The following is a 25,630-nucleotide window of genomic DNA, read 5'->3' on the forward strand; positions in this document are numbered from 1 at the left end:
CTTGTTGGCCCATGACTTGCTGCTGTGGTGAGATGTCCATCTGGCACCTGCCCTCAGTGACAGAGCACAGGCTGTGCTGTGCCAGGCAAGCCCAGCAGTGGCAGGGCCTGTGGCTCTGCTTGCCAGGAGCCCGCGTGCAGAGCTGGTGGCTCCCACTGGCATCCCCGAGCCATTGCTGTCCGTGGGGTTGCTCACCCTGTCCCAGCTGCACAGCAGCACTGCACCCTCTGCCCCACCACCCTGCTGCCACCGCAGCCAAGGGCTGGAAGAGCTGGGGGGAACTGGCTGTGGGGTCCAGCCCCAGAGATGCCCCTGCTGCACAGGAGAGGCCTCCACTCATCACGGAATCAAACTGCAGCATGTAGACTCGCTGTCCCCAGCCTGCTCAGCAGATCCTGCTCTCCGTGTAGGTGAGACACTCAAGATTGTTGGCTGTAATAACGCACAGTTAGAGCAGAGTCTCCTCATATTGGTGTTTTCATTGTGGTGCAGCACTGAGGGGTGCTGGGGGGCTGGCGCGGGGGGAGTGACACATTGCCTGTGACCTGCGCTTCTGCTTTATTGTCTGGAATGATTCAATTACAACTATTTTGTGGCAGTAATACCCTGATAATTTTCTCCTCCTCCCCTGAGCTGTCAGCTGGGTAATTAGAACAAATAAACTTGAAAGCCTTCATTACTTTTAAAAAGTATTGCCTCTCTCCTGATTTGGTTTCCTGACGGCACATCCCCACTTTGAGGAGGTGTGATCTATGATCCAGCCAGCACGTTCTGTTGCATGTGAGTGATGAGCTGCTCTCTGTTAAATGAGGTTTCTTGGGTGAGCTGTGTGCAGGCCAGGGCTGCTCTGGCATTATCCTAACAGCACTGAGAGGGCTCAAGTGGATGTTTAAGGGTTTGTAGGGGACAACATCTATCCTCCAAGAGCACTCTATGCCCATGGCTGGTATGGCCACAGCCCTGTGTTATGTGGTGGCCGGGGAGTTAATCACAGCAGATTACCCATCCTATGCAGTTCATAAATTAACATGGTGGCTTCTCCAGGGGTTAGACATCCGCATTCACTGGGTGTCAGCCCTGAGCACTGTACAAGCACCAGGGGAACTTCTCTGTGGCACATGCTGAGCTGCACTGGCCACCACTTTAGGCCTTCCCATCACGGTCCTACAACACAGGGTCAGCACAAGCAGAGGGCAAGGACAAGCCCTGCCTGCTCTGCCCACCCTGTGGCTTCCCCAGGGGTGGCCAGGCCTTGGCGTCTGCAGGGCCCCTTTGGAGCTAGGATGTGCATGGAGGCACAGTGTGCCCCACGTACCCCACGTATGCCCTGCCCTTCCCTGCCCCATCCTAAACTCCCTCCATCTCTCAGATTTTCTCTATTTTCCTCCCTGACATGGTTCTTTCTTCCCTAGCATTTGCCCCAGTGTGCCCTCCCCTTCAGCAGGACATGGCCAAGGATGTCCTCTACCATGGCACGCCAAACACTAATGAGGACCTAAACCCTGTTATGAGCTCCAGCGGATTAGCATGCAATATTAGTTGATTGAATCAAACCAACAGCTAAATTACGAGGCTGATGCATTAATGAATCACCGTAATGCAAGGGCCTCAAACTGAATTTTCCTCGGAAAAATATAAGGTTGGTTGTTGGGTTTTGTATCGGGGATGCGTGAAGCAAAACCTGCAACTTTCCCTCTGGCGGTGATGCCACACCTTGTGGGTGTTGGCACCTGGGGTCTGTGTCAGGGAAGGAGTGGGATAGCTAAATTTGTGCCACGCACTTGCCTGCCCATGGTGGGGAGCTGGGCGGCAGGGGCTGGGCTGTGGCAGCGCCCGGAGGAGCGGGGCACGGGGCAGCCTGTCCCATTGACACAGTAAAACCCATCCCCGCAGCTGCCCAGCGTGGTGCTGTGTGAGGGACAGGGCAGTGGCAGGGGCCCGCGGGGCTGCCAAGGCACCGTCCTGCCCGCCCTTTGTGCCGGCGGCCCGGCAGCCGTGCCCGGCTGGGGCTGGGGGCACAGCCTGGCCCCGGGGGCGCTGCCGGTGGCACGGGCACCGCTCTGGCACCGTTCGGCACCGGCAGTGCCGCAGCAGCGGCTCGCTGGGCTCGCAGGTGCGTGCTGTGTGCACGGCGTCCCGGTGTCCACGGGCCCCGCAGCTTTGGCAGGGATGCTCCGGGAGCCCCTCACCCGGGGCCGGCCGGGGCAGCCCCTCACAGAGACCGGGCCGGCAGCGCTGCGCCCGGGGTTCGCTCGCGGGCGGCACACGCTGCTCCAGGGCCGGCAGCGGCCACTCCGCGGTGCCCGGTTGGTCCCGGCCCCGGGGCGGCGGGGCCGGCGCGCAGCACCGAACCGCCACCCGCTGTTCCCCCAGTACAACTACCAGGCGGAGGTGGCGGAGAACCAGCCGGCGGGGACGGCGGTGGTGGCGGTGACGGCCCAGGACCCCGACGGGGGCGAGGCGGGGCGGCTGGTGTACTCCATGGACGCGCTGATGAACAGCCGCTCGCGGGATCTGTTCAGCATCGACCCGCGCGCCGGGCTCATCTCCACCACCCAGGCCCTGGACCGCGAGAGCATGGACCTGCACTACTTCCGAGTGACGGCCACTGACCACGGGGCGCCGCGGCTCTCCGCCACCACCATGGTGGCCATCACCGTGGCCGACCGCAACGACCACGACCCCGTCTTCGAGCAGGGCGAGTACCGAGAGACCATCCGCGAGAACGTCGAGGAGGGATACCCCATTCTGCAGCTGCGGGCCACCGACGTGGACTCCCTGCCCAACGCCAACATCCGTTACCGCTTTGTCAATGAACGGGCCGCCTACGACGTCTTTGAGATTGATCCCCGCTCCGGCCTCATCACCACCAGCGGGCCGGTGGACAGGGAGAAGATGGAGAAGTACTCCCTGGTGGTGGAAGCCAACGACCAGGGCGGCGAGCCGGGGCCCCGCTCCGCCACTGTCAAGGTCTACATCACGGTCCTTGATGAGAATGACAACATCCCTCAGTTCAGTGAGAAGCGCTACATTGTCCAAGTGAGGGAGGACATTCGGCCCCACACCGAGATCCTGCGTGTCACCGCCACGGACCTGGACAAGGACAACAACGCGCTGGTGCACTACAACATCATCAGTGGGAACAGTCGGGGCCAGTTCTCCATTGACAGTGTCACTGGGGAAATACAGGTGGTGGCCCCCCTGGATTTTGAGGTAGAGCGGGAGTACGCCCTGAGGATCCGGGCTCAGGATGCGGGGCGTCCTCCTCTTTCTAACAACACTGGCATGGCCAGCATCCAGGTGGTGGACATCAATGACCATGCCCCCATTTTTGTCAGCACCCCTTTTCAAATCTCCGTCCTGGAGAATGCTCCTCTCGGCCACTCTGTCATCCACATCCAGGCCGTGGATGCAGACTACGGCGAGAACTCGCGCCTGGAGTACAAACTGACGGGGGTCTCGGCTGACACACCCTTTGTGGTGAACAGTGCCACGGGGTGGATCACAGTCAGTGGGCCCTTGGACCGGGAATCCGTCGAGCACTACTTTTTTGGGGTAGAGGCTCACGACCATGGCTCTCCGTCTTTATCCGCCTCTGCCAGTGTCACCATTACTGTCATGGATGTCAACGACAACCGGCCTGAGTTCACCCAGAAGGAATACTTCATCCGCCTGAACGAGGACGCGGCTGTGGGGACCAGCGTCCTCAGCGTCACGGCAGTCGACCGGGACGTGAACAGTGCCATCACTTACCAGATCACAGGGGGCAACACACGGAACCGCTTCTCCATCAGCACGCAGGGTGGGCTGGGGCTCATCACTCTGTCTCTGCCGCTGGACTACAAGCAGGAGAGGCGCTACGTGCTCACGGTGACAGCCTCTGATCGCACCCTGCGTGACAACTGCCACGTTCACATCAACATCACCGACGCCAACACACACCGGCCTGTGTTCCAGAGTGCCCACTACTCCGTGAGTATCAATGAGGACCGGCCTGTGGGCAGCACCGTGGTGGTGATCAGTGCCACGGACGATGACGTGGGGGAGAACGCCCGCATCACCTACTACCTGGAAGACAATGTCCCTCAGTTTCGTATTGACCCAGACTCTGGGGCCATCACTCTCCAGGCAGAACTGGACTATGAGGACCAGGTCACGTATACGTTGGCTATCACTGCCAAGGACAATGGGATCCCCCAGAAGGCAGACACCACATATGTTGAAATCATGGTGAATGACGTTAATGACAATGCCCCCCAGTTTGTCAGCCCTCATTACCAGGGCGTGATCTCTGAGGATGCACCTCCCTTCACCAGCGTGCTCCAGATCTCTGCCACCGACCGGGATGCCCACACCAACGGGCGGGTGCAGTACACCTTCCAGAACGGGGAGGACGGGGATGGAGACTTCACCATAGAGCCCACCTCGGGCATCATTCGCACCGTGCGCAGGCTGGACCGCGAGAACGTTCCTGTCTATGAGCTGACTGCCTACGCTGTGGACAGGGGCATCCCTCCTCAGAGAACTCCTGTCCACATCCAGGTCACCATTCAGGATGTGAACGACAATGCTCCTGTCTTTCCTGCTGAAGAGTTTGAGGTCCTGGTTAAGGAGAACAGCATCGTAGGCTCTGTGGTGGCCCAGATCACAGCTGTGGACCCGGATGAGGGACCCAATGCCCAGATCATGTACCAAATTGTGGAAGGCAACATCCCTGAGATATTCCAGATGGACATCTTTTCTGGGGAGCTCACAGCCTTGATAGACTTGGATTATGAGACAAAATCTGAGTATGTGATTGTAGTGCAGGCTACCTCTGCCCCTCTGGTCAGCAGAGCTACAGTCCACATCAAACTCCTTGACCAGAATGACAACAGCCCTGTTCTGAAGAACTTCCAAATCCTGTTCAATAACTACGTGTCAAATAAATCCAACACCTTCCCCTCGGGGGTCATAGGGAAGGTCCCAGCGTATGACCCAGATGCATCTGACCACCTCTTCTACACCTTTGAGCGGGGAAATGAACTACACTTGTTGATTGTAAATCAAACGAGCGGGGAGCTGAGGCTGAGCCGTAAGCTGGACAACAACCGTCCGCTTGTGGCCTCCATGCTGGTGACTGTCACAGGTAGGGAGTGAAAATCGTTAAATCTTCAGTACAGTACCTTTGGGGGGCTCTGTGAGGTCCCTCCGGGGCAGCCCGTTGTGCACTGGGGGTGGGGATGGGTAACAAGGTTTGGACTAGGGGTCCATTCCAGTCAGAGAGTAGCGCTGGAGTGGTGTGAGGGTGGCACGGGAGCAGGCTGTTGAGCAGTGCTCTGTAAAGGGCCAAGGCTGGAAATGGTCTGCCAGAACAAAGCATCGTTACTGAGCTATGAGATCATTTCTGGCTGCTAGTGAGGCACCTTTGGAGGTGGTGTGGCCTGTCAGACTGTGCTGTGTGCCGGGGTGCTGGCCCAGGAAGGAGGCGGTTCCCAGGATGGCCAGGCTCTGGCCGAGGGGCTGGTGCACTTCTTTGCTCCCAGGCCCAGCTGGTTCTTCTGTCTGCCGGGACTGAGCGCTTCCCTGGCTCTGCACAGGACGGAGGATTGAGCTCAGTGCAGAAGGAGCCCTCTAAAACACCCATCTGCCAGCAGCAAACACCTCAGTCCGGATTCTGGCTGTGGCACCTGCCAACACTTGCTTTGCACGGTGGCTTCTAAAGCCTAGTGCCACCGTTCTGCAGCCAGCTCAGTGTTCAGGGGACAGCTGTGACAAGCCTGAGTGCAGTGCCTGGAACTCTTGCATGGTTTGCTGTTGGAGTATCCAAATACAGATGCTAGCTGTAGCTAGGGGTGGCCTTGTGGGGTGTTGGGGTGCCCTCTAGCCCACATGAGGACAGGACAAAGATGGACCATGGGGCTTGCCTGTGAGCAAGCAGGGCTGGGACCTGGAGCTCCCAGAGCCTAAGCTTTGCCTTCACCACTAACCCTTCTTATTATGATGTGAAATGGAGGCATCTGTCCATTGCTGAACCATGCAGTGGCTGCGGGAGGGAGGGCAAGAGGGCTCTGGAGGGGCCAAGCACTGAATTGCCAGGAGTGCCTGGGGAGCTGTACTCTAAATTGTGATGGTCCCCTGACCATCAGCTACCAGCTGCCTTCCCTTTTAGCTCTCTCAGTCTGGTTTATTCTGCGAGAGGAGGATCTCTTTCAAAAGATGGAGCAAAGGCTTTAAAAAGAGCCCTGTTCAAGGCAATCCTGCATGAGCAGCAGCAGCCTGGCAGTGGGCTGGGGCTCTGTGGGGCTAATTGTAGCCGCAGGGCTGCAGGCACACACATGCCCATTGCTGGAGGAGGGGGTGGCTTTGACCTCTCCAGCTTCTGCCCCTGTGAGTTTGTGCAAGCCCTGCCTCCTCACACACTTAACCCTGCACAAAGGCAGGAGACAATCACATCCCGAGTCCTGTATCGAGCCGCCTCGTGGCAAGGGGCCCTTGCAATTAGAATGTCGTCATCTTCCAGCGGGAAGGGAGAATGGGAGAGGTGTGCTCAGGGAGGGGAGAAGATGGAAGGGGAAGAGCTGTTCTGGCGAGGGAAGTGAGATGCTGGAAAATGGGCCTTTTGTTGGCTTTTACCCTGGCTGTGAGGTGGCAGCCTAGTTTGGTTTTTCAGTCTTTGTTGTTGGGAGCCCCCCGCCCAGCTGGCAGCTCCGCCGGCCCCGTGCTGTCGCTGTGAGCAGGGAGGGTGGGTTTGCAGAGCTGCAGCCAGGACGTTCAGAGCCGGCTGCATTGTCTGCCCCAGGCACTGTGCCTGGCACAGCACCCTCCTGCTCTGGGAGACAGCAGTAGCACCTTTGTGGGTGCCCCAGGGGCCAGCATCCTAGGAGGAAGTGGCTTCCCTGCCTTTATGGTGTGTTTGAGGGAGGCTGAATCCCCCTAAAACACAGGGCAAGGGGCCATTTTGCCTGCCTGTGAGCTGTGTGTGTTCTTAGCTCAGCCCCTTGCAGGAGGCAGAAGACTTGGGCCACCACAAACCAGTGCCTTTCCAGCAGGGCTGATAGCCTCAAAACTGACCTCAGCTTCTCTCAGGCGTGTGGACACTTCTGGCTGCTAAAATCTGCTCTTGGCTGCTGAGGATGCAGGACAGTGGCTTGGAGGAGCTGTCCATAGCCAGCAGCACTCTAAAATCAGGGCAGGGTGAGAGACTGACATAATTTTGACTTCAAACCATTTCAGACTGGTTTCTCTGGGCTTGGTGGTAAGTGTGGAGGCTCAGGTGCAGGAGAATGGCATTCATCTTCTGTGCTGGGTGATGGGAACCTGATTTACTTTCCAGATCTCTTAACTGGTAAAATATTATGAAAATGTTGAGAGGTCTGCCAAAGCTCTTCAGCAGCAGTGAGGAATGTTCACTGTACTGATACCTGTCTCCTTTCCTGGCTTCTCTGTCTGAAGTGTTTTACTGTTCCTCACCTGCAAACACGAAAGTCACCCTTTCTGTCCCCAGAGCACCCTTGCTGTCTCTGGGGTGGCCATTGCAGTCAGAATTGTGGCTCTTGCTCTCTTGGACACTGTTGCTGCCAATCAGCAGAAGAGGACATGGAGCTATTTAGCTTTGTTGCTTTGGAAGCTGGTAATTGTCAGTCTTGGAATTGCAAACACGGCTCAGTGCTGTCCAGCACAAGGGTTAGAGCCCCTTGTCCCTTTTCCTTGCTCCATTCCCTGTAGCTGTGTTTCTAGGACTCCTCACTCTGCTGCATGAATATTCACCAGGCACCAGCTCTCCAGCCACAGGATTTAATCAGAAAGGCTGAGCATTTGTGATTAAAATGCCTCCCATGGGGGGTCAGTGCCTCCAGCCAGCTTTGGGCTTTCTTCTGGTAGCTTTATTTTTTTTTCTTTCCCCATTTGCAGTGGGTCATTCTCTTAACCATCTGCTTCCCTCTGCTTGGAGGGGGGAGGCAGCCTTGGGTGTGATGCTGAGTGGGACAGGGTTAGAGGGGGCTTACTGAGGAGGGCTGTAGGCCAGGCCTGGCTCCACACTGGAGCTGGAAAAGGATGCTTGGCTTTCCTGCCGTGGGCTGGGCGATGCCAAAGGCATCAGGTACCCTCCAACTCCCTTTCTTCCCCAGGCACAGAGTCCTTCTGCTGTGAGGCATTACTGGCCTCCAGCCTGCCTCAGGATGCCCTCAGCATGGTGTGAGCCAAGGCTTAATAACAGCCATAAATCAGGCAGATATCTGCTGGCCATGAGCAGCCCTGGGGAGAGCAGGAGCTGTCCCCTGCCTTGTGGCCGCTTCTGGGTGAGCTGGGAGCTGGAGAGGACAGGGCAGGGAGCTCATGCTTGCCTTGACCAGAGAGGCCAACAGCGAGAGGGACAAAGGGAGAGGGGAGGGAGCTGGGCACGACCCAGCTGTGTGGAGAAGGGATCTGGTGCCAAAGTGATGGATCCTGGGGTAGTGTCTCACCAGGTGGTTCCTCAGGGGGAGCTGCCAGGCTGGTGGTGGCTTGGGGAGCATCTTACCCCAAGTGTGACTTGTGGCTTTCCTCACACTCCTGTCCCCCAGGTCTGGTGGTCTCAGTACCCCATGAGCCTCTTGCAGAGAGAATGTGCCTTGGGGAGTGGAGGTGATGGTGCCAGCTCCTTGCCCTGATCCAGACAGATCTACATACCCTGGCATGTCCAAACAGATGCTGAATGGAACTATTTTGTTGCTGCTGCTCATGCTGCCCTCTGTGCCAGAGCAGGCAGGGTGTCACACAGAGGAGTGCTTTCTCACCTTGCTTCCATATGGGGTGGGAGCAGTTTGGCTTCAGAGAGAAGCACCCCCTCCCTTTCCTCCAGGAGATTAGCTTCTGGGTGACTACACTGGCATGCTGCTCCCCAGCCTGGAGCCAGCCTTATCTCCAGAGCACCAGTCCCTCTGTGCAGGCTGCTGCTTGCACAGGAATTTGCAGGGTCACTAGAAAGCTTTCACCTTCTGAAGAGTAGAGAGAGGTGAAAGAAAGAGAGATGTTTCAATTTGTAAATCCTCCTGCACTGCAAACTTCAAACAGAGCTGAGGGAAATCAAAAGGCTTTGCAGCACAGCAGCCATGGCAAGAGAAGAGCAGTAAAGGCAGCTTTGTACCTGAGGCTTGGAGCTGGGCCATGGGTGAGGGACCAGCAGCTGGCATGTGCACACCTGATCCTCATCAGGGATGGGGCTTACTGGGGTGCCAGGAATCCTGCTGCCCCTCGGGCCTCCTTGCAGTGGGTTGGAGGAGGTGAAGCACATAGGGGAGGCTACAGCAAGGCTTGGGATCCAGGGTTGGTCATGGGAGTCACTGTTGAGATGTGCTGAGGTAACTGTTGTGCTGGGATGATGATGGAGAGCCAGTTTTCCAGGGAAATGTGGGGTATGAGACTCTCAGGTGACTGTGGGATGGGAGATGGGGATGGGAACAACAGGTGTGTGCAGCTAATGCCCATGGGGCACCAGCGTTGGGGTGCTGGCAATGGGCTGGAAGATGGATTGTTTGAGAATCTCAGGTGAATGTGGGATGGGAGATAGGGATGGGAACAATGGATGGCAGCTGTGTGCTGGTAATGCCCACGGGGCACCAGTGTTGGGGTGCTGGCAATGGGCTGGAAGATGGATTGCTTCATTTCAAGAGCAGTGAGGTTCCTGATCAAACATTTCTGGGGCCACCAAGGTTGGCAGAGTCTTGCCTTGCCATGCTGAAGAAGGGTCCCCTCCCAGAAGGAGGGGCTCAGGTGACAGGAGGCATTCTCCTGGGGGGCAGCAGACAGGCTTCTCCCAGCTGGTCACCCCAGCCAAAGCTGCTGTCAGAGGTGTCTGGGGTGTCCTGGGCTATCAGGATCCTCTGGGTCTCTGGGAGTGGGTGGTAGGGTGGGGCAAGGGCCCATGATCACAGATCACAGGATGGAAGCTGCACCATCACCTGCTGGGGCTGTGCTGGATGCCCCTGCAGCCTGAGCAGCCGGGCTGGGAGTGCCCCCGATGTGCGCGGGTGAGCTGCTGCTGCTGCTGCTGCTGCTGCTGCTGCTGCTGCTGGCCAAGGTCCTGAGAGGGAGCAGGCAGGCGTGCTCGGGTGTCCCTGCACGCTCCTCTTCCTCTGCTCCTGCTTGGGAGATTGCTCGTGTGGTGCGCCATCCCAAAGGGAAATAGTTTGTTTCCAAGGAAAACAAAGATTAAAGAGAATTAAACAAACCAGAGATGGGCTGAGAGAGGGAGAGATGCAGAGCAGATGGTGAGAAGCGGGGAAGCAGAGATACCAGCATAAAAGCTTGGGAGAGCCTGGAGGAGAGAGGAAGGAAATGGCAGGAGGAGAGCACAGGAAAAGGCAGCATGGGGAAGGCAGACAGGGCACAGCAGGGAAGCAAAACACCCCAGGCCCTGGCATCAGCTCCTGTGTTTGCCAGACCTCCTGCTGGGACTTCCTTCTGTTCCTGAGCACCTTTGTTCCTGAGAGCTCAGTTTGCTGCCGAGACCCAGGACAAGGAGAAAACCTGAGAGTTCTTTCAGTGGAGAGCCTGATGGGGAGGAGAAGGTGCAGCCACACTGGCCACTCCCCCTCCATCCCGAGTGTCCCCTACGAGCCTCTGGGGCTGTGGCTGCAGGCTGCCTTACCAGGGACTCGGACCTGTTGGGGTCACACTGGGGTGCAGGGCTCTGCCCTGGGCTGGGAGGGGAAGGCCCTCCAAGCAGCAGGCAGAGACTGCAGCGTGTTCCTGTTCCCTCCAACAGACGGGATCCACAGCGTGACGGCTCAGTGCGTCCTGCGCGTGATCATCATCACGGAGGACATGCTGGCCAACAGCATCACGGTGCGCCTGGAGAACATGTGGCAGGAGCGCTTCCTCTCCCCGCTGCTGTCCACCTTCCTGGAAGGAGTGGCCACCGTGCTCGCGACGCCCAAGGAGGACATCTTCATCTTCAACATCCAGAACGACACGGACGTGGGAGGCACGGTGCTCAACGTCAGTTTCTCAGCCCTGGCGCCGTGGGGCGGGCGCTACTTCAGCTCGGAGGAGCTGCAGGAGCAGCTGTACATGAAGCGCATGGTGCTGACCGGCACCTCCATGCTGGAGGTGCTGCCCTTCGACGACAACGTGTGCCTGCGGGAGCCCTGCCAGAACTACATGAAGTGCATCTCCGTCCTCAAGTTCGACAGCTCTGCCCCCTTCATCGCCTCGCACTCCACCCTCTTTCGGCCCATCCACCCCATCGCGGGCCTGCGGTGCCGCTGCCCCCAGGGCTTCACCGGGGACTACTGTGAAACGGAGATCAACCTGTGCTACTCCAACCCCTGCCTGAACGGGGGCATCTGCACCCGCAAGGAGGGCGGATACACCTGCGTCTGCCGCCAGCACTTCAGTGGTGAGCGCTGGGCTGGGGCTCCCGGGAGGGAGGGAGCGTCCCTTGGCACTGCTGTCACCATGGCAGGTGCTCTTCCCAGCAGGGCAGTGGGTGTCAGAGCCTCTCTGTGCCTGCAGAGGTCCAGCTCTGCTTCCAGCCCTGTGTTTCCATGGTGCTGCATGTGCAGGGCTGAGGTTGCCATAGAAATCTGTTTTGTAGGGAGTTGGCATGGAGGACTCTTGGGGACCCTGGCCATCACTTTCCACCCCTTCTCTCAGAGTGGGAGGACTAAGCTAGACTATGCGAGCCTGGGGCACAGGAGGTTTCTTGGCTGTGCCCCATGCTAGGAGGGTGATGGGCTCTGGGAGCATTGGAGTCTGTGGTTTTAGCCTGTGCCAGTCTTCAGCTGGTCTGGCAGAGGTGTGGAGCCACACTGGCCCCATGTGCAGTGGCTGAGCTGCAACCCAGCCAGAGCAGAAGGGGAGGCTGGGCCTAGGTGCCCCACCAGGCAGGATCTGAGCCAGGCAGATCTGGTCCGAGCTGGGAGGGCTGGCAGGGGAGTTCCCAGTCCAGCCGGTGTCTTGTTGCCACAAGTTCCCAACAGGCTGTGGAGAACTGGCAAGTGGGGATGAGGGGAGGTGGCCTCTGGCTACTGAGGAGGGATCCCCTGCCTTGCTCTGACTGTCAGGAGGGAGCATGGCAGCAGATGGCTGCCTGGAGCTCTTCTGTAGGTGGCTCCTGGTGAGATAAGCAGAGTCAGTGGTAATTAACCTCCGGCATTTGAAGCGTGAACAGCCATTAGCAGAAGGGTTAATGAGCTCATTTGCCTGTCACTTCATGCTGTCTCCTCATCCTCCTTGCCTATCACGGAGCAAGTAATGGGAGCAGGGCCTGGGGCGTGGGACTTCAGCGGAGTGGTTCCCTGGGTTCTGTGGGAATAGCACAGGAAAAGGGGCTGACAGATGCCCTGCACTGCACTGTTGAGCTGGCGTGGGGCATCCCTGTTACCCATGCCAGCAAGGTGCCAGGGTATTTGTTGTTCTCCATGTGGTTCCCACTTGAGTTCAGTGTTTGGAAGCTCCCAGTGCCATGGATACTTCTATAGCTACTGATGGGAGCTCAGTGGCACTGGGCTATCCCCACACCCTAGAGACAGGACTGGGATGCCTGTCCCAGGTTTGTGTGGTGGCAGGGCCCCAGGAGGCACTCTCAGCATTACCAGGACTTCCATGGCTTGCTTCTCCTTTCTCAGGATTGTGCAGCCAGTGCCCTCCTGTCGCATTTCCATGCTGTACTGGATCCAAAGTTGTCCCTTCAGCCAGACCTGGCATCACATCCAGCCCAGTGGCTCGTGCTGGGCTGGCAGTGGTCACTGGCTGCTCTGGGGAACACCTGGGTTTCACTTGGCCTATTGTACCCTTTCCTGGCCCAGCTGCTCCACAGACTCCTTCCCCTCAGCTGCCCTGTCCTGAATCCAGGCTGAGCTCTGCATTCCCAAGACAAGGAGCACGAGTGTGGCTGCCGTGTTCGCGTCCCAATCCCTGGCTTGCCCCCGCAGGCGAGCACTGTGAAGTGGACAGCCGCGCGGGGCGCTGCGTGCCCGGCGTGTGCCGCAACGGCGGCACCTGCACCGACGGCGCCGACGGCGGCTTCCGCTGCCAGTGCCCGGCGGGCGGCTTCGAGGCGCCCTTCTGCGAGGTGTCCACGCGCTCCTTCCCGCCGCGATCCTTCATCATGTTCCGAGGCCTGCGCCAGCGCTTCCACCTCACCCTTGCCCTCTCGTGAGTTCTCCCTCCCCTCCACTGCACCCCAGTGTCCTTGGCTCGCCTGGCCCTGCTCTGGTGCTCTTGTGCACGGCGCGCCGGGCCGATCCGGGTGATGCTCTCCATGCCCCTGTGTTACTGCCTCGCTCCCCCATGGGGCTGCCCTGGCACCTTTAGCCCAAGGGCTCTGAATCTGCACTGGCATCAGCTCGTGCCTTCCCGCAGTGCTGCTGCCCTTTGCTGCTGCCAGCTCTCTGCCTCCATGGCAGGCCCCCATGCTCAGGTTTTAGTGTCCCTGTGCTGGGATGCTGGTGCATGCCATGGGAGAGAGGGGGTCTCCACGTGCTCCTTGCACACACCCTGCCCTCCTTCTTCCTGCCCTGCCCCAGGTTCAGCACTGTGGAGCCCGGCGGCCTCCTGCTCTACAATGGGCGTTTGAACGAGCGGCACGACTTCCTGGCAGTGGAGATCATCCAGGGGCAGGTCCAGCTGAAATACTCCACAGGTACACTTGGCCCTGCCTGTTGTGGGATTTGTGTCATGGGAGCTGTGAGAAGGCCTATGCTGAGTGGGAAGAGAAGAATGCTGCCCTGGATGGAAGCTGTGCTAAGGGAAGCAGGGTTAGGAGGTGTTAGTGAGCATCAGTGGATAGCACGGGAGATGAGTTGTGTGTATCAGGACTCTCCCTGGGCTCAGGACTGCGGTTTGTGAGCACAAACCAGGACAAACCCTTTCAGTGTTTGTCTCTCTGCTGCTGTTCTTTGCTGTTGTGCCACTGTGAGCTTCACAAGTCCGTCAGCAGCACAGGGTGCCTTAGGAAGGGTGGGAACATCTGAAGGCTGCCTGGTTTCCCTCAGCCTGCCATCATCCCTGTCTCCTCAGGAGAGTCCAGCACAGTGGTGAGCCCCTACCTGCCCGGGGGTGTGAGTGATGGCCAGTGGCACACGCTGCAGCTCCGCTACTACAACAAGGTACGTGTGCCCAGCTGTCCCCAGCACTCATGGCTCTCTCTCCCCACAAGTGAGCAGCTCTGGCTCTCCTGCTCTCTGCCTCTGTCCCATGGCAGGGGCTCTGGAGAGAAGGTAGAGGAGGTTGTCAGCCCTTAGGGATGGATGCAATGGAGCAGACAGCTGGGTGCAGGGACAGAGTGACACTCAGGACCTCACTTGGAGGCTGCAGCAATGTGCTGCATGCAGTGTCCTTGCCCATGTCCCTCTGGTGCTGCTTGCTGGGCTTGGCTGGAGGTTTCCATCCTGCATTGCTTCCGCCTCAGGAGCACAGCTGAACCTGGGCTGCTCAGGCCTTTCCTTGCTGTTGTGTGAACCCTTGGGTGCTTGGGTCTGAGGCATGTGTGCTGCTGACACCCTTCATTTGCTTTCAGCCCAAGGTCAGCACCCTGGGGGTGGTGCAGGGCCCCTCCAAGGACAAGGTGGCCATCCTGACAATAGATGAATGTGATGCTTCAGTGGCCCTGCAGTTTGGCAGTGAGATTGGAAACTACTCCTGTGCTGCAGAAGGTGTGCAGACCAGCTCGAAAAAGTGAGTTCCTTGGAACTGCTGTGGTGGGGAGAGGTGGTCCCCTGTGGAGCCAGGCCTTCACATCCAGAACCTTGTCTGTGTGTGCCTGTCCCTGAGGAGGTCTGCTTCCCAGCCCTGTGCACTGGGGAGCTGGCTGGGCCAGTGTGAGGTCACTGTACCTCTTAAAGCCCTGGGCTTCTGATCCTGCAGGTCCCTGGACCTCACAGGTCCCTTGCTCCTTGGAGGGGTCCCCAACCTGCCAGAAAACTTCCCCATCACTCACCGGGACTTTGTGGGATGCATGAGGGACCTCTTCATCGACAGCAAACGCATCGACCTGGCCTCCTACATTGCCAACAACGGGACTGCTGCAGGTACCAGTGCCTCTGCTCCTGCCAGCCTGCCCAGGGCATGGATTTGCTCCTCACACAGCAGTGCTGCTGGGCTGTAACAGGCACCACAGCTGGAGTTGAGCAGATTCTCACTGGAGAACAAGGCCCTCAGGTCCCCCCAAATGACCCAATGCCCGTCTCAGCTAACATTCTGGGAATGTCCCCTGATCCCAAGTGCAGAGCCTGTTGAGCTGGCTGACCTGGGAGATGCCAGATCATCAGTCCAGCTCTAGAGTATCTTTCTTCTGGTCTTAACCCTTATCCCTGAGCAGGCAGGGTCTGTGTGGAGACACTGAGCAGCAGGGCTTGCCCCTCTGACAGCCTGGGGAAGGGCCAGCAGGCAGTGCTGCCTTTCCCTGTGGGCTGGGGGGAGGTGGTGAACTGCCTGAGGCTGATACAGGTGGCTTTGATACCTCCAGGTTGTCATGCCAAGCACACTTTCTGTGACTCCAACCCCTGCAAGAATGGTGGCACCTGCTCTGTCAGCTGGGGGACCTACTCCTGCCTCTGTCCTGTTGGCTTTGGGGGCAAAGACTGTCGCCATGGTGAGTGAGTGGGCACTGCTGGGCACAGGCAGGGGGGGCTGCAAGGCTGTGCTGGGGTTGCTGTGGAAGCAGAGTAATGGATCCATGTGAGATGAACTACCTCTGCTGTCCCTGCATCTAGTGCTCCCTGTGAAGTGCCCTTCCCTTCTCCTCACCTCCACTTTCCTTTCCAGCCATGCACCATGCCCACTATTTTCAGGGCAACAGTGTCCTGACCTGGGACTTCAAGGCAGATGTGAAGATCTCAGTGCCGTGGTACCTGGGGCTGGCCTTTCGGACACGCCAGCAGGATGGGGTGCTTCTGCAGGCCCACGCAGGCCAGTACACCACCCTGCTCTGCCAGGTATGGCCACAGCCTCAGCCACAGCACCATGGGCCAGCCTCTGCTGCTCTCTGCCCCAGGAGAGCATGGGAACCTTGTTCTCCCTGCTGGCCCCATCCCAAGCAGAGGGTAGTTGAGGGGAGAGGCATTTAGCAGGGATGGATTTCCCTCCCCATGCTTTGATGGAGGGAAGGCTGGAAGCAGCTAGGGTTGATGAGGTCTTTGCTTACTGCTGGCATTGCTGCTCCCTTTCTGCAGCTGGCTGGGGGCCTGCTCTCCTTCATGGTGAGCAGGGGGTCAGGGCGCAGCACCAGCCTCCTCCTGGACCAGCTGCAGCTCAGTGATGGGAAGTGGCACGACCTCCAGCTGGAGCTGCGGGACGTCCACAGCGGGCGAGACTCGCGCTACGTCATCACCCTCACTCTGGACTTCGGGCTCTACCAGGTAGGGGCTGCTTGAGACCCTGGCACCAGGGCAGGAGCTGTGGGGGATGCCTGGCAAACACAGGCAGAGCTGTGCCTCTGCACCCCCTGAGAGGGCTGGGCAGGGCTGGTGGCCATCGCCTGATGTTACTCCCTTCTGCAGGACACGGTGGTTGTGGGAAATGAGCTGCATGGCCTGAAGGTGAAACACCTGCATGTGGGGGGAGTCCTGGGCTCTGGCGAGGTGCAGAATGGGCTGAGGGGCTGCATACAGGTGAGTCCACTGCTCTGAGCCTTCCCTTTTCAGCGGGTTTGTTATGTGGAGAGTTGGAAACACAGGTCTGGCAACTGCTGCCAGCATCCATCCTGCCGGTGTCACTCTCCCTCTGGGCCTTCAAGGCTCTGAGGTGCCATGGGGTAGCATTAAATGGGGAGGATGGTGAGTGGCTGCTGCTGGGGGTTTGGAAGGCAGGAGAGCTGGAGCCCCGTGTGTCTGTCCTGGCTTCACTGTGAGTTTGTCCCCTGCACTGCAGGGTGTGCGGCTGGGTGACAGCGTCACTGGGATCGTGCTGCCCAAGCCCAGCCATGCCCTGCGGGTGGAGGCTGGCTGCAGTGTGCCAAGCCCCTGCGACTCCAACCCCTGCCCAGCCAACAGTGTCTGCAAGGATGAGTGGCAGAGCTACTCCTGTGTCTGCCAGCCAGGTAGGACCTGCCACTCCTCTGCTCTTCCTGCCTGCTTATCTTCTCCCCTCCTTCTGTGACTCCCTCCTGGCCTGTGGCTGCTCTCCTGTCCCTGCCTTGGGCAAGTCACATCCCTGTCAGACACTCATCAGTTTTTCTGGAGGGCAGAATCCTTCCTGAGCCCCCTGAATTCACTCCTTGCTACTCCAGCACCTCTCAGGGAGGAGGTATTTGCTTACATGGTGGTCTCTGCCCACCCCTCAGGGTACTACGGAGGGGACTGTGTGGATGTGTGTCACCTCAACCCCTGCAAGAACAAGTCGGTGTGTCGCCGCAAGCCAGGCTCACGCCTGGGCTACGTGTGCGAGTGCAGTGGCAACTTCTTTGGGCAGTACTGTGAGCACAGGTGAGACACAGGGCAGGACCATGGCCTTTGGGCCTGGCTCCATGCTGGCCTCTCGTCCTGGATATGTAACCAGGGACTTCTCAGTGCCACCTTCCTCCTTGGAGCTGCTGACTGGTGGCAGAACAAGGCCTGAGGAATTTGGTTGTTGTAATATCAAAGATGTTTCTCTCCCTAGGATAGACCAGCAGTGTCCAAAGGGCTGGTGGGGAAACCCCACCTGTGGGCCCTGTAACTGTGATGTGAACAAAGGCTTTGACCCCGACTGCAATAAAACCAACGGGCAGTGCCACTGCAAGGTGAGGGGCAGCTGTGCCAATGGGGACATGGACCATGGCTTCTCTGAAACCCTGCTTGTTCTTGATGCTGTTCCTTGTACGCCCACCAAGGCCTGGCAGTTGCCCAGGTCCTGCTTTGTGTGCCCCTATCTGGGCTGGATCCCTGCTCAGCTCCTCTGTACAGCCTTCCTGGACCAGCATGGTGATGATGGGGGCAGGGGGGTGCTTGAAAATCAGAAGTGCCTTGACCTTCTTTGTCTCCAGCCTTGGCTGCTGTCCTATTGGGCACTCTGATGACTGTCCCCATCTCCTCCCAGGACTTCCACTACCGCCCCCGAGGCAGTGACACCTGCCTGCCCTGCGACTGCTACCCCGTGGGCTCCACGTCGCGCTCCTGTGACAGGGAGACTGGCCGCTGCCACTGCCGCCCCGGGGTCATCGGCCGCCAGTGCAACAGCTGTGACAGCCCTTTTGCCGAGGTGACACCCAGTGGCTGCCAGGGTGAGTGTGGGCACGGCAGGGTGGCAGCTGGTGCCACGGGGCGTGGTGTCAGTGGCCTGGCCCTGTGACCGGTGTGTCTCCACAGTGCTCTACGACGGCTGCCCCAAAAGCCTGAAGGCAGGTGTGTGGTGGCCCCAGACCAAGTTTGGCTTCTCGGCTGCAGTGCTGTGTCCCAAAGGCTCCTTGGGTGAGTGGGGATGTGATGGAGAAGGGAGGGGGCAGCCTGGCTGTCCTGTAGCAGCCCTGGCAATATCACTCTGTTCTTACACTACCCCAGTCCCGTTCAGCTGGGCTTGAAGTTTGGGAGAAGGAAGTTGGAAGAGAACATGCCACAGCCTGGGGAAGAGCAGAGAGCAGAGGGCGCTGGCCATAGGACTGGGGCTGGGTAAAAAGTTGGGTGTAAGACCCATCACCCAGCCATGGGGCTGTGCTGTTGCCTCAGTCTTGGTGTCCATTTCCTTCCTGCTGCTTTTTGGGTTCACCAGGCTCGAGGCTGAGCTCAGGCCTGGCGCAGCACCCGCAGTGCCTTGCTGTGGCTCCACCAGCCCCATCCCTGTGTGCCCTGCAGGGGAAGCGGGGCACAGTGTGCTGTCAGGTGAATGCTGGGTAGCAGTCAGCATCCTGAGCTGGAGGAGGCAGAGCTGTCCTCAGTGACAGAAAAGGTGTCAGCAGGGTGTCTGTGCGTGGGGACAATACAAGCCCTGTCCTTCCCCAGCCCTTCGGCCCCGGAGGAGGCAGGTTTGGCTCCTAACTGTTGTCGCTTCTCTCCCCGGTTCTCTCGCCCTCCGTGCACAGGCTTGAGGGGTGCAGGTAAGGTTGTTCCCATCTCCTTCCCCCTGTGCTCTAAGGGCTGCACCACATGGCTTTCCCTCCCTGCTCCCTGCCTGACACCCTGCACACCCCTGCGCTTTCCCCATTGCTTCTGGAGCTGCTGGGGTCTTCCCAATGCTTTGCCTGGTCTCACCACTCCTACACAGTGCTCCCTGCTCCCAGCTCACTAACCAGCACAAGCCCAGCTGCAGCTGCATGCAGCCCTTGCCACCCTCTGTGCCTAGCCTGCAGTGTTGGCTCTGGGCAGGTCTGTGCTCTGCTCCTGGCTGGATGGATGCTGCTCTCCTGGATGGCACTCGCTTGCTTAGGCTGGGAGGGGAAGGAGCTGGTGGTGAACGGTGGGTGGGGAGGCCAGGGAGGAATGGCACTGGGGTGGAAGAAGGGAAAACTACTTGAGTGGGGAGTGGTAGGACGGGAGCAGGAACTGATGGGCAGGCACAGCACAAGGTCCTGTTCCTTCTGCCTGGCTGGCAGGGAAGGCACAGGGACCTGGGGGTCAGGTTCTGCCCAGATCTGCATCTGAGTCAGTCTCTGTTCTGTGCAAGGGGAATGCCATCAGTATGGAGACTTCTTGTTCTTCCTGCTCCCTCCTGCAATGGCACTGGTCCCTGTGCTTCTGCAGCTGGGAGAAGGGTGGCTGGGAGGACTGCTAGGAGCTGGAGGTGGTGGAAGGGGGTATGCTTGTCCCTGGGCCTTTTCTGAGCAGCAAGTGCAGTCTGCTCTAAGCTGCCTCTCCCAGCCATGGGCCCCTGGGTGGGCTCCTGTGCCCTGATGCTGTCCCCAGGAGGACCTGCTCCACAGTCCTGCTGGGGGCACTGGGGTTGCCTGGTTTCTGTTGCTCAAAGTGTTTGTGGTGACACACCCAGCTGAGAGCAGTTTTCTCTGTATTGGCTTTAGCAGTGTTTTTGGTGGTGGTTAACATCTGATCCCACTGAGTTTTGGAAACTCCCTTGCTGTACACAAATGCTTGGGCTCCAACCAGGGACTGGGGATTGACACTGGATACTGAACCCACACTGCTGGATCCTCCACACTGGGTCCACCATCCCACTCCTCCATCCCCCTTGGCTGAAGGGGCTCATCTCAGGGGCTGGTTTTCCAGTCTAACAGCAAGGCTGTTGTGCTCCTGAGGTGGATTTGCCCTGTAGAGAGAGCAGGACCTCAGCAGGCATTGCAGACTGTCAGCTGGGGATGCCTAGAGCTGCTTGGGCTGCCTAAGGACACAGTCATGTCCCCTTGGGCTTTTCCAGCCTGGGTCCTGCCAAGTCAATCCTTTTTACAGTCCTGTCTGATGGCACCTGGCATGATGCAGCCCCAAAACACATATAGGCACCCAGCTCCTGGAGGGAGGGGATGGCAGCAGCTTGCTGAGCTTTCACAAACCCAGAGTAGAATGGTTTGCACTGGTGCAAAGCAGGATGATGGCCCTGGGGTGTTACAGGCCCTCCCCATCACTTATCAGTGCCACTCTTTGGGATTAGCTGGTGCAGAGGATCAGGCATTTCTCCTGTGCTGAATTTCCAACAAGCCCTTCCTCCTTGTTTTAGGTGCAGCCATCAGACACTGTGATGAGGAGAAGGGCTGGGTGGAGCCAGATCTCTTCAACTGTACTTCACCTGCCTTCAAGGAGCTGTCCGTGCTGGTAATCCTCTCAGCTCTGCAGCCCTGACAGAGCAGGGGCCCTCTGAACAAGGGCTCACAGCAGAACTCAAAGCACTCAGCTCTCCAGGGGTGCCTGGGGTATGAGAGGGCCTTGCCACAGTGCTCGGTCCCTTTCTCTTCTCACCTCCTTCCCCCAAATCCCTCTTGTGGGAGCAGTGGTCTGAGTTTAAGTTCACATGGCTTCATTTAATCTGTGTCTCCCTCAGAAATAATTGTGTCCTGCCAGAGTATTTGAGGGGAAAATAAATAACCCTGAGCAAGGCTGAATGGTTTGAAGGTGGTGCGATGTCTGCTTCATGAGACCTCTGTAGCCCCTCAGTTTTGTCAGGGACAAATCCCTTTGAAATATCCAGGCAAATGTATTTAACACTTACATGTCATCTAGGCTGAATTGAAACTGAAGCCAGGAGAGTTTTCACGGAGGTATTGCCAGGCCTTGCCCTGTCCTTTCACCTCCCTGGCCTCTGTCGTGTGTGGCACTGGGTTAGCCAGGCCAGTGCAGACCCTGGTGTGTTGCTGGAGGCTGGTTTTCTGCCAGATGTTCTGCCTGTTCTAGAGACCACCACTGTGAGTGTCCTTGGCTTCTGCCGTGGCTTCAGAAATAATCTCTGTGTCCAGCAGGGCCTGCAGCATCCCAGTTTCCTGGTGAGGAACCTGCTGAATTGTTTAACCCTCTCTTCTCTCCCCACTGACAGCTAGAGGGCTTGGAGAGGAACAAGACTGAGCTCAACACGATCGAAGCCAAGAAGCTGGCCCACCGTCTCCGGGCCGTGACAGACCACATGGAGCACTACTTTGGCAACGACGTGCACATTGCCTTCCGCCTGCTGTCGCGCCTCATGGCCTTCGAGAGCCGGCAGCGCGGCTTCGGCCTCACGGCCACGCAGGACGCGCACTTCAACGAGGTGAGTCCTGCCCCACATCACAGGGGCTTCTGTTGCTGCTTCTCTTAGCAGCCACCCTGTGTTTCTGAGGGGATTGAGGGTGTGGTGGGACCCTGTCGGGAGCACTGGGCTCTTCGGTTCACACCAGCAGTGTGGGAAGCAAGACCTGTGCGGTCAGGGCTGGAGCAATGAGTGGCTGAGGAGAGGCAGAGAACAGGCTTTGCTCAGCCTGGGAAGGCAAAGGGAGGTCTCAATGCTCGTGGCAAGGCTGCAGGAAAGGTGTCTCCGTAGGGCACTGGTTGGTGAGACTTGAGGGTGGGGGCCCATCATAGTAGGAAGTACCTCTCTTCCCAGAGCCCTTGTGCAGAGAGCACAGTGCTGCAGCCTGGGGGTGGTCAGGAGAGGCCCAAAGGCCACGCTCACCCTCTGTCCTCACGTCTCCCATTCAGAACCTGCTGCGTGCAGGCAGCTCTGTGCTGGCACCTGAGAACCGGGAGCACTGGGCCATGCTGCCCCACGGGGAGCACGGCAGCGCCAGCCTCATGGAGCAGCTGCGGGACTACTCGGGCACGCTGGCCAGCAACATGAAACTCACCTACCTCAACCCCGTCGGTGTCGTCACCCCCAACATCAGTGAGTAGGAGCTGGCTGCAGTGGTGCAGGGACACTCCTCCACACACCTTGTTCCCTTCTCCTGCATCTCAGGGAGTGTGCTGCTAATGTCCTTGATGGCTCTCTCTCTGACATGGGGAGGCATTTGTGAGAGATGTCCTGGTCCCATCCCTGCCTGGACTAGCTGACCTCCAAGAGCTAGCAGAGCCAGGAGTGTGCTTCCTGCTCACAGTTTCCAGTCTCTAGTGAAAAAGCAGCTGGCCTTGGTGGCAGGAGTAGTCTGCCCTACACCAGAGCAAGGAGCTGGGTTGGGAAGGAGCACTGTGGGTACTGAGTGTCATGTCCAGATAGAGGTCACAGCCCCACCTCAGCCTGCGCCTTGTACGGTCCCTTTGCCAGGGACTTCAGTCCTGGGGTGCTCTGCAGGACAGTTGCTCTCCAGGTGTCCATCCTAGACCTGATTTTCGCTGCCTTGCTCCTCCACAGTGCTGAGCATCGATCGCATGGAGAACCACTCCCACATCCGCCGGCGCTATCCTCGCTACCACAGCAGCCTCTTCCGGGGCCAGCCCGCCTGGGACCCCCACACCCACGTGGTGCTGCCACTGTCGGTGCTGAGCCCTCCGAAAGCCGAAGGTGAGCACCACAGCATCACTCAAGAAACAACAGGGGTGGCTACAGCTGGCAGGAAAGATGTAGAACCATAAAAAGGTTTGGATTGGAATGATCTCCAATGTACGTTTGCATGTACCCTGCTGAAATGTGTCTCTGTCAGAGGTCTAAGGGCCAACTCTGAGATCCTGAGCTTTACACTTCACCACATCCCAAAGGCTCCTGATGGCCTTGCAAATTGTCTTCAGAGCAGCATATGCTGGCATGTGTGTGTGGTTCTTTGTGTGTGTGTTCTCACCACCCCCTTGTGTGCACAGCTGTCCCCACAGCAGTTCCCACGCTGGCTGGGGGTGAAGGGAACTACACTGTGGAGAACTCCTCCCCGAGGCAGGCGCTGCCAGAGCCCGAGCCCGCTCTCACTGTGGTCATCCTCATCATGTACCGCACCCTCGGGGGGCTGCTGCCTGCCCGCTACCAGGTGGATCGCCGCAGCGTCTCCTTTGATGTCCTCCCCTTTGTCCCCACAAGCACCGGGGGAGAGGAGCTGGCTGGACTGTTCTGTTCCCTCTGGCAGTTGCCAAGTCTGTCTGCAATTCCCAGCCTTGGTGCTGCTCTGTGCCATGTTTCCCAGCCCCGTGTTGTATTCTAAGCAGAGCTCTTCCTTCTGAGATGGCAGAGCAGGACTCCTGAGAAGTCCCTGGGGGTCTGGGGCTGCCACGCAGTGATAGTGATGGTAGAGCTCTGTTGCTCCTTGCAGGCTCCCCAAGAATCCTGTGATGAATTCCCCCATTGTGAGTGTGTCTGTGTTCAGCAATCACACCTTCCTGCAAGGGCCCCTGGACACCCCTCTTGTGCTGGAATTTTACCTGCTAGAGACAGCCAACAGGAGCAAACCTCTCTGCGTCCAGTGGAACCACTCCAACCTGTGAGTTGAGCATGGCTGGGCCACTCTCTTTGAGCTGCTTTCCCCACACACCTCCTTGTACCCCAAGTTTCTCTGAGCAGCACTGGGATGTGGGGCTTTTCGCCCTCTCCCATGGCATTTGTTTCTTTTGGGAGGACACAGCAGGGTCAAAATAATTTCATTTGGAAGAGACCTTTAAGATCATAGAGTCCAACCATTAACCCAGCACTGCCAAGCCCACCACGAACCCGTTTCCCTCAGTGTCACATCCACGCTTTGGCTCCCATATTTCCACTTTAGGAGAGCAGTTGTGTCTGCTGGCAGAAGAGCCTTGTCAGTCACCCCTCTTCTCTGGCTCCTGCCCCCACACACATTTGTGTGTCTTCTCTTCTAAGTGCACTCTGTTTTGGTGGCTGCAGGACCAACCCCTCTGGCTTCTGGACAGCCAGGGACTGCGAGCTCGTGTACAGAAACACCACCCACGTGCACTGCCAGTGCTCCCAGTTTGGCACCTTTGGGGTTTTGATGGACAGCTCACACCGAGAGGTAACCTCAGCCTGTGGGACTGTGGGTGATGGTGGGGACTGTTAGCAGCTGGGTCCCAGCACAGGCAGAAAATGTCCTGGGCACAGGCAAAAAATTCCATGTGGGACACAAACACAGTTTGAGAGTTCTGCAAGCTTCCTGTGTTTGCCTCTAACACTGCTATTTGCCTTTGGTTCTCTGCTGCTGCAGCAACTGGAAGGTGATCTGGAGACATTGGCAATTGTCACCTATTCCTTGGTGTCTCTCTCCTTGGTGTCTCTGCTGCTGACCTTCTCCTTTCTGACCTGCCTCAAAGGCCTCAAGTCCAACACACGTGGCATCCACTCCAACATATCAATCACCCTCTTCTTCTCTGAGCTGCTCTTTCTCCTGGGTATCAACCGCACTGAGAACCAGGTCTGTGGGCTTGAACCCGGGGTGAGGTGTGGATGATGCCATTGGCGTTGGCACAGTGGGACCATCTCGAAGTCACTTTTGTCTCCCCAGTTTCTCTGCACTGTGATTGCCATCCTCCTCCACTGCTTCTTCCTCTCCACCTTCGCCTGGCTCTTCGTCCAGGGCCTGCACATCTACCGCATGCAGACCGAAGCGCGCAACGTCAACTTCGGGGCCATGCGCTTCTACTACGCCATCGGCTGGGGAGTGCCTGCCATCATCACTGGTAAGAGCTGCTTGTGCTACAGCCGTGCTGCTTCTCAGCAGTCTCCTCACCACCTGCTATTGCCCAGCTCATCTGGGGTGGAGAGCTGAGGGTGGGCTTGCCATGGTCAGCAGTGCTGGCAGCAAGCAGTGCTGTGGTGGTCAGGGGATCACGTATCAAGGGCTGTCATCTTGCCTCCTAAGGAGAAGTAATTTATCAGCACATCTCTTCAGGTCTTCTGGTTAAAGTCTCTTGGTTTCTCAAGCCTGCATGCTTGGGTGACCTGTTGCTGGCAGTAAATGCCTCCCAGACTGGGCTGTGTCAGGGATATCTGAGGAAAAGGAAGTAAAGTCCCTGTTGCTGATTTTCACAGTCCTGATTCCTTCTCCCTGTGGTGGTGAAGCCTATGCACAAGGCAAGGAGCAGGGAGAAAGCCCCTTCACTGCTGACAGTGCTGGCATGGGATTGACATGGTTTGGACAAGTCTAAGGCTGCTGGGTCTGGACCTGACCTCTCCCTTCCTCCTGCAGGGCTGGCCGTTGGCCTGGATCCTGAGGGCTACGGGAACCCCGACTTCTGCTGGATTTCCATTCATGATAAGCTGGTCTGGAGCTTTGCAGGCCCCATTACTGTCGTCATTGTGGTAAAACCCTGTCCTGTTTCACCCACAACCCTCTCCTGCCTCCCTTCTCTGCACCACGGGCACTCACCCCTCCTTGGCTGCCCACTGCCTGTCCCATTCTCTGTGTCCCTCTCCCTCAGTTACAGGCCCT

General features: G+C 58.2%; 1 protein-coding gene across 1 annotated transcript in view; it reads left to right on the forward strand.

Annotated features, from left to right (window-relative positions):
* The first annotated feature begins 2,324 nt into the window (after positions 1-2,324).
* The window catches only part of CELSR3 (cadherin EGF LAG seven-pass G-type receptor 3), a 30,915-nt gene continuing 7,609 nt past the window's right edge, over positions 2,325-25,630 (forward strand). The window contains exons 1-26 of the mRNA XM_039734262.1: positions 2,325-5,128; positions 10,730-11,362; positions 12,900-13,122; positions 13,494-13,609; positions 13,987-14,075; positions 14,486-14,643; positions 14,833-14,996; positions 15,434-15,559; positions 15,733-15,902; positions 16,140-16,325; positions 16,467-16,577; positions 16,837-17,005; positions 17,249-17,390; positions 17,566-17,686; positions 17,983-18,166; positions 18,252-18,353; positions 20,545-20,639; positions 21,355-21,564; positions 21,993-22,176; positions 22,642-22,791; positions 23,085-23,262; positions 23,522-23,692; positions 24,091-24,217; positions 24,407-24,613; positions 24,704-24,878; positions 25,388-25,500. Of these exons, the coding sequence (XP_039590196.1) occupies positions 2,482-5,128; positions 10,730-11,362; positions 12,900-13,122; positions 13,494-13,609; positions 13,987-14,075; positions 14,486-14,643; positions 14,833-14,996; positions 15,434-15,559; positions 15,733-15,902; positions 16,140-16,325; positions 16,467-16,577; positions 16,837-17,005; positions 17,249-17,390; positions 17,566-17,686; positions 17,983-18,166; positions 18,252-18,353; positions 20,545-20,639; positions 21,355-21,564; positions 21,993-22,176; positions 22,642-22,791; positions 23,085-23,262; positions 23,522-23,692; positions 24,091-24,217; positions 24,407-24,613; positions 24,704-24,878; positions 25,388-25,500 (6,951 nt within the window). The 5' untranslated portion in view covers positions 2,325-2,481. The remainder of the gene's footprint in view (positions 5,129-10,729; positions 11,363-12,899; positions 13,123-13,493; positions 13,610-13,986; positions 14,076-14,485; positions 14,644-14,832; positions 14,997-15,433; positions 15,560-15,732; positions 15,903-16,139; positions 16,326-16,466; positions 16,578-16,836; positions 17,006-17,248; positions 17,391-17,565; positions 17,687-17,982; positions 18,167-18,251; positions 18,354-20,544; positions 20,640-21,354; positions 21,565-21,992; positions 22,177-22,641; positions 22,792-23,084; positions 23,263-23,521; positions 23,693-24,090; positions 24,218-24,406; positions 24,614-24,703; positions 24,879-25,387; positions 25,501-25,630) is intronic.

The sequence above is a fragment of the Passer montanus genome, unplaced genomic scaffold, assembly GCF_014805655.1.
Source record: "Passer montanus isolate IOZ18808 unplaced genomic scaffold, ASM1480565v1 scaffold9, whole genome shotgun sequence".
Lineage (NCBI taxonomy): Eukaryota > Metazoa > Chordata > Aves > Passeriformes > Passeridae > Passer > Passer montanus.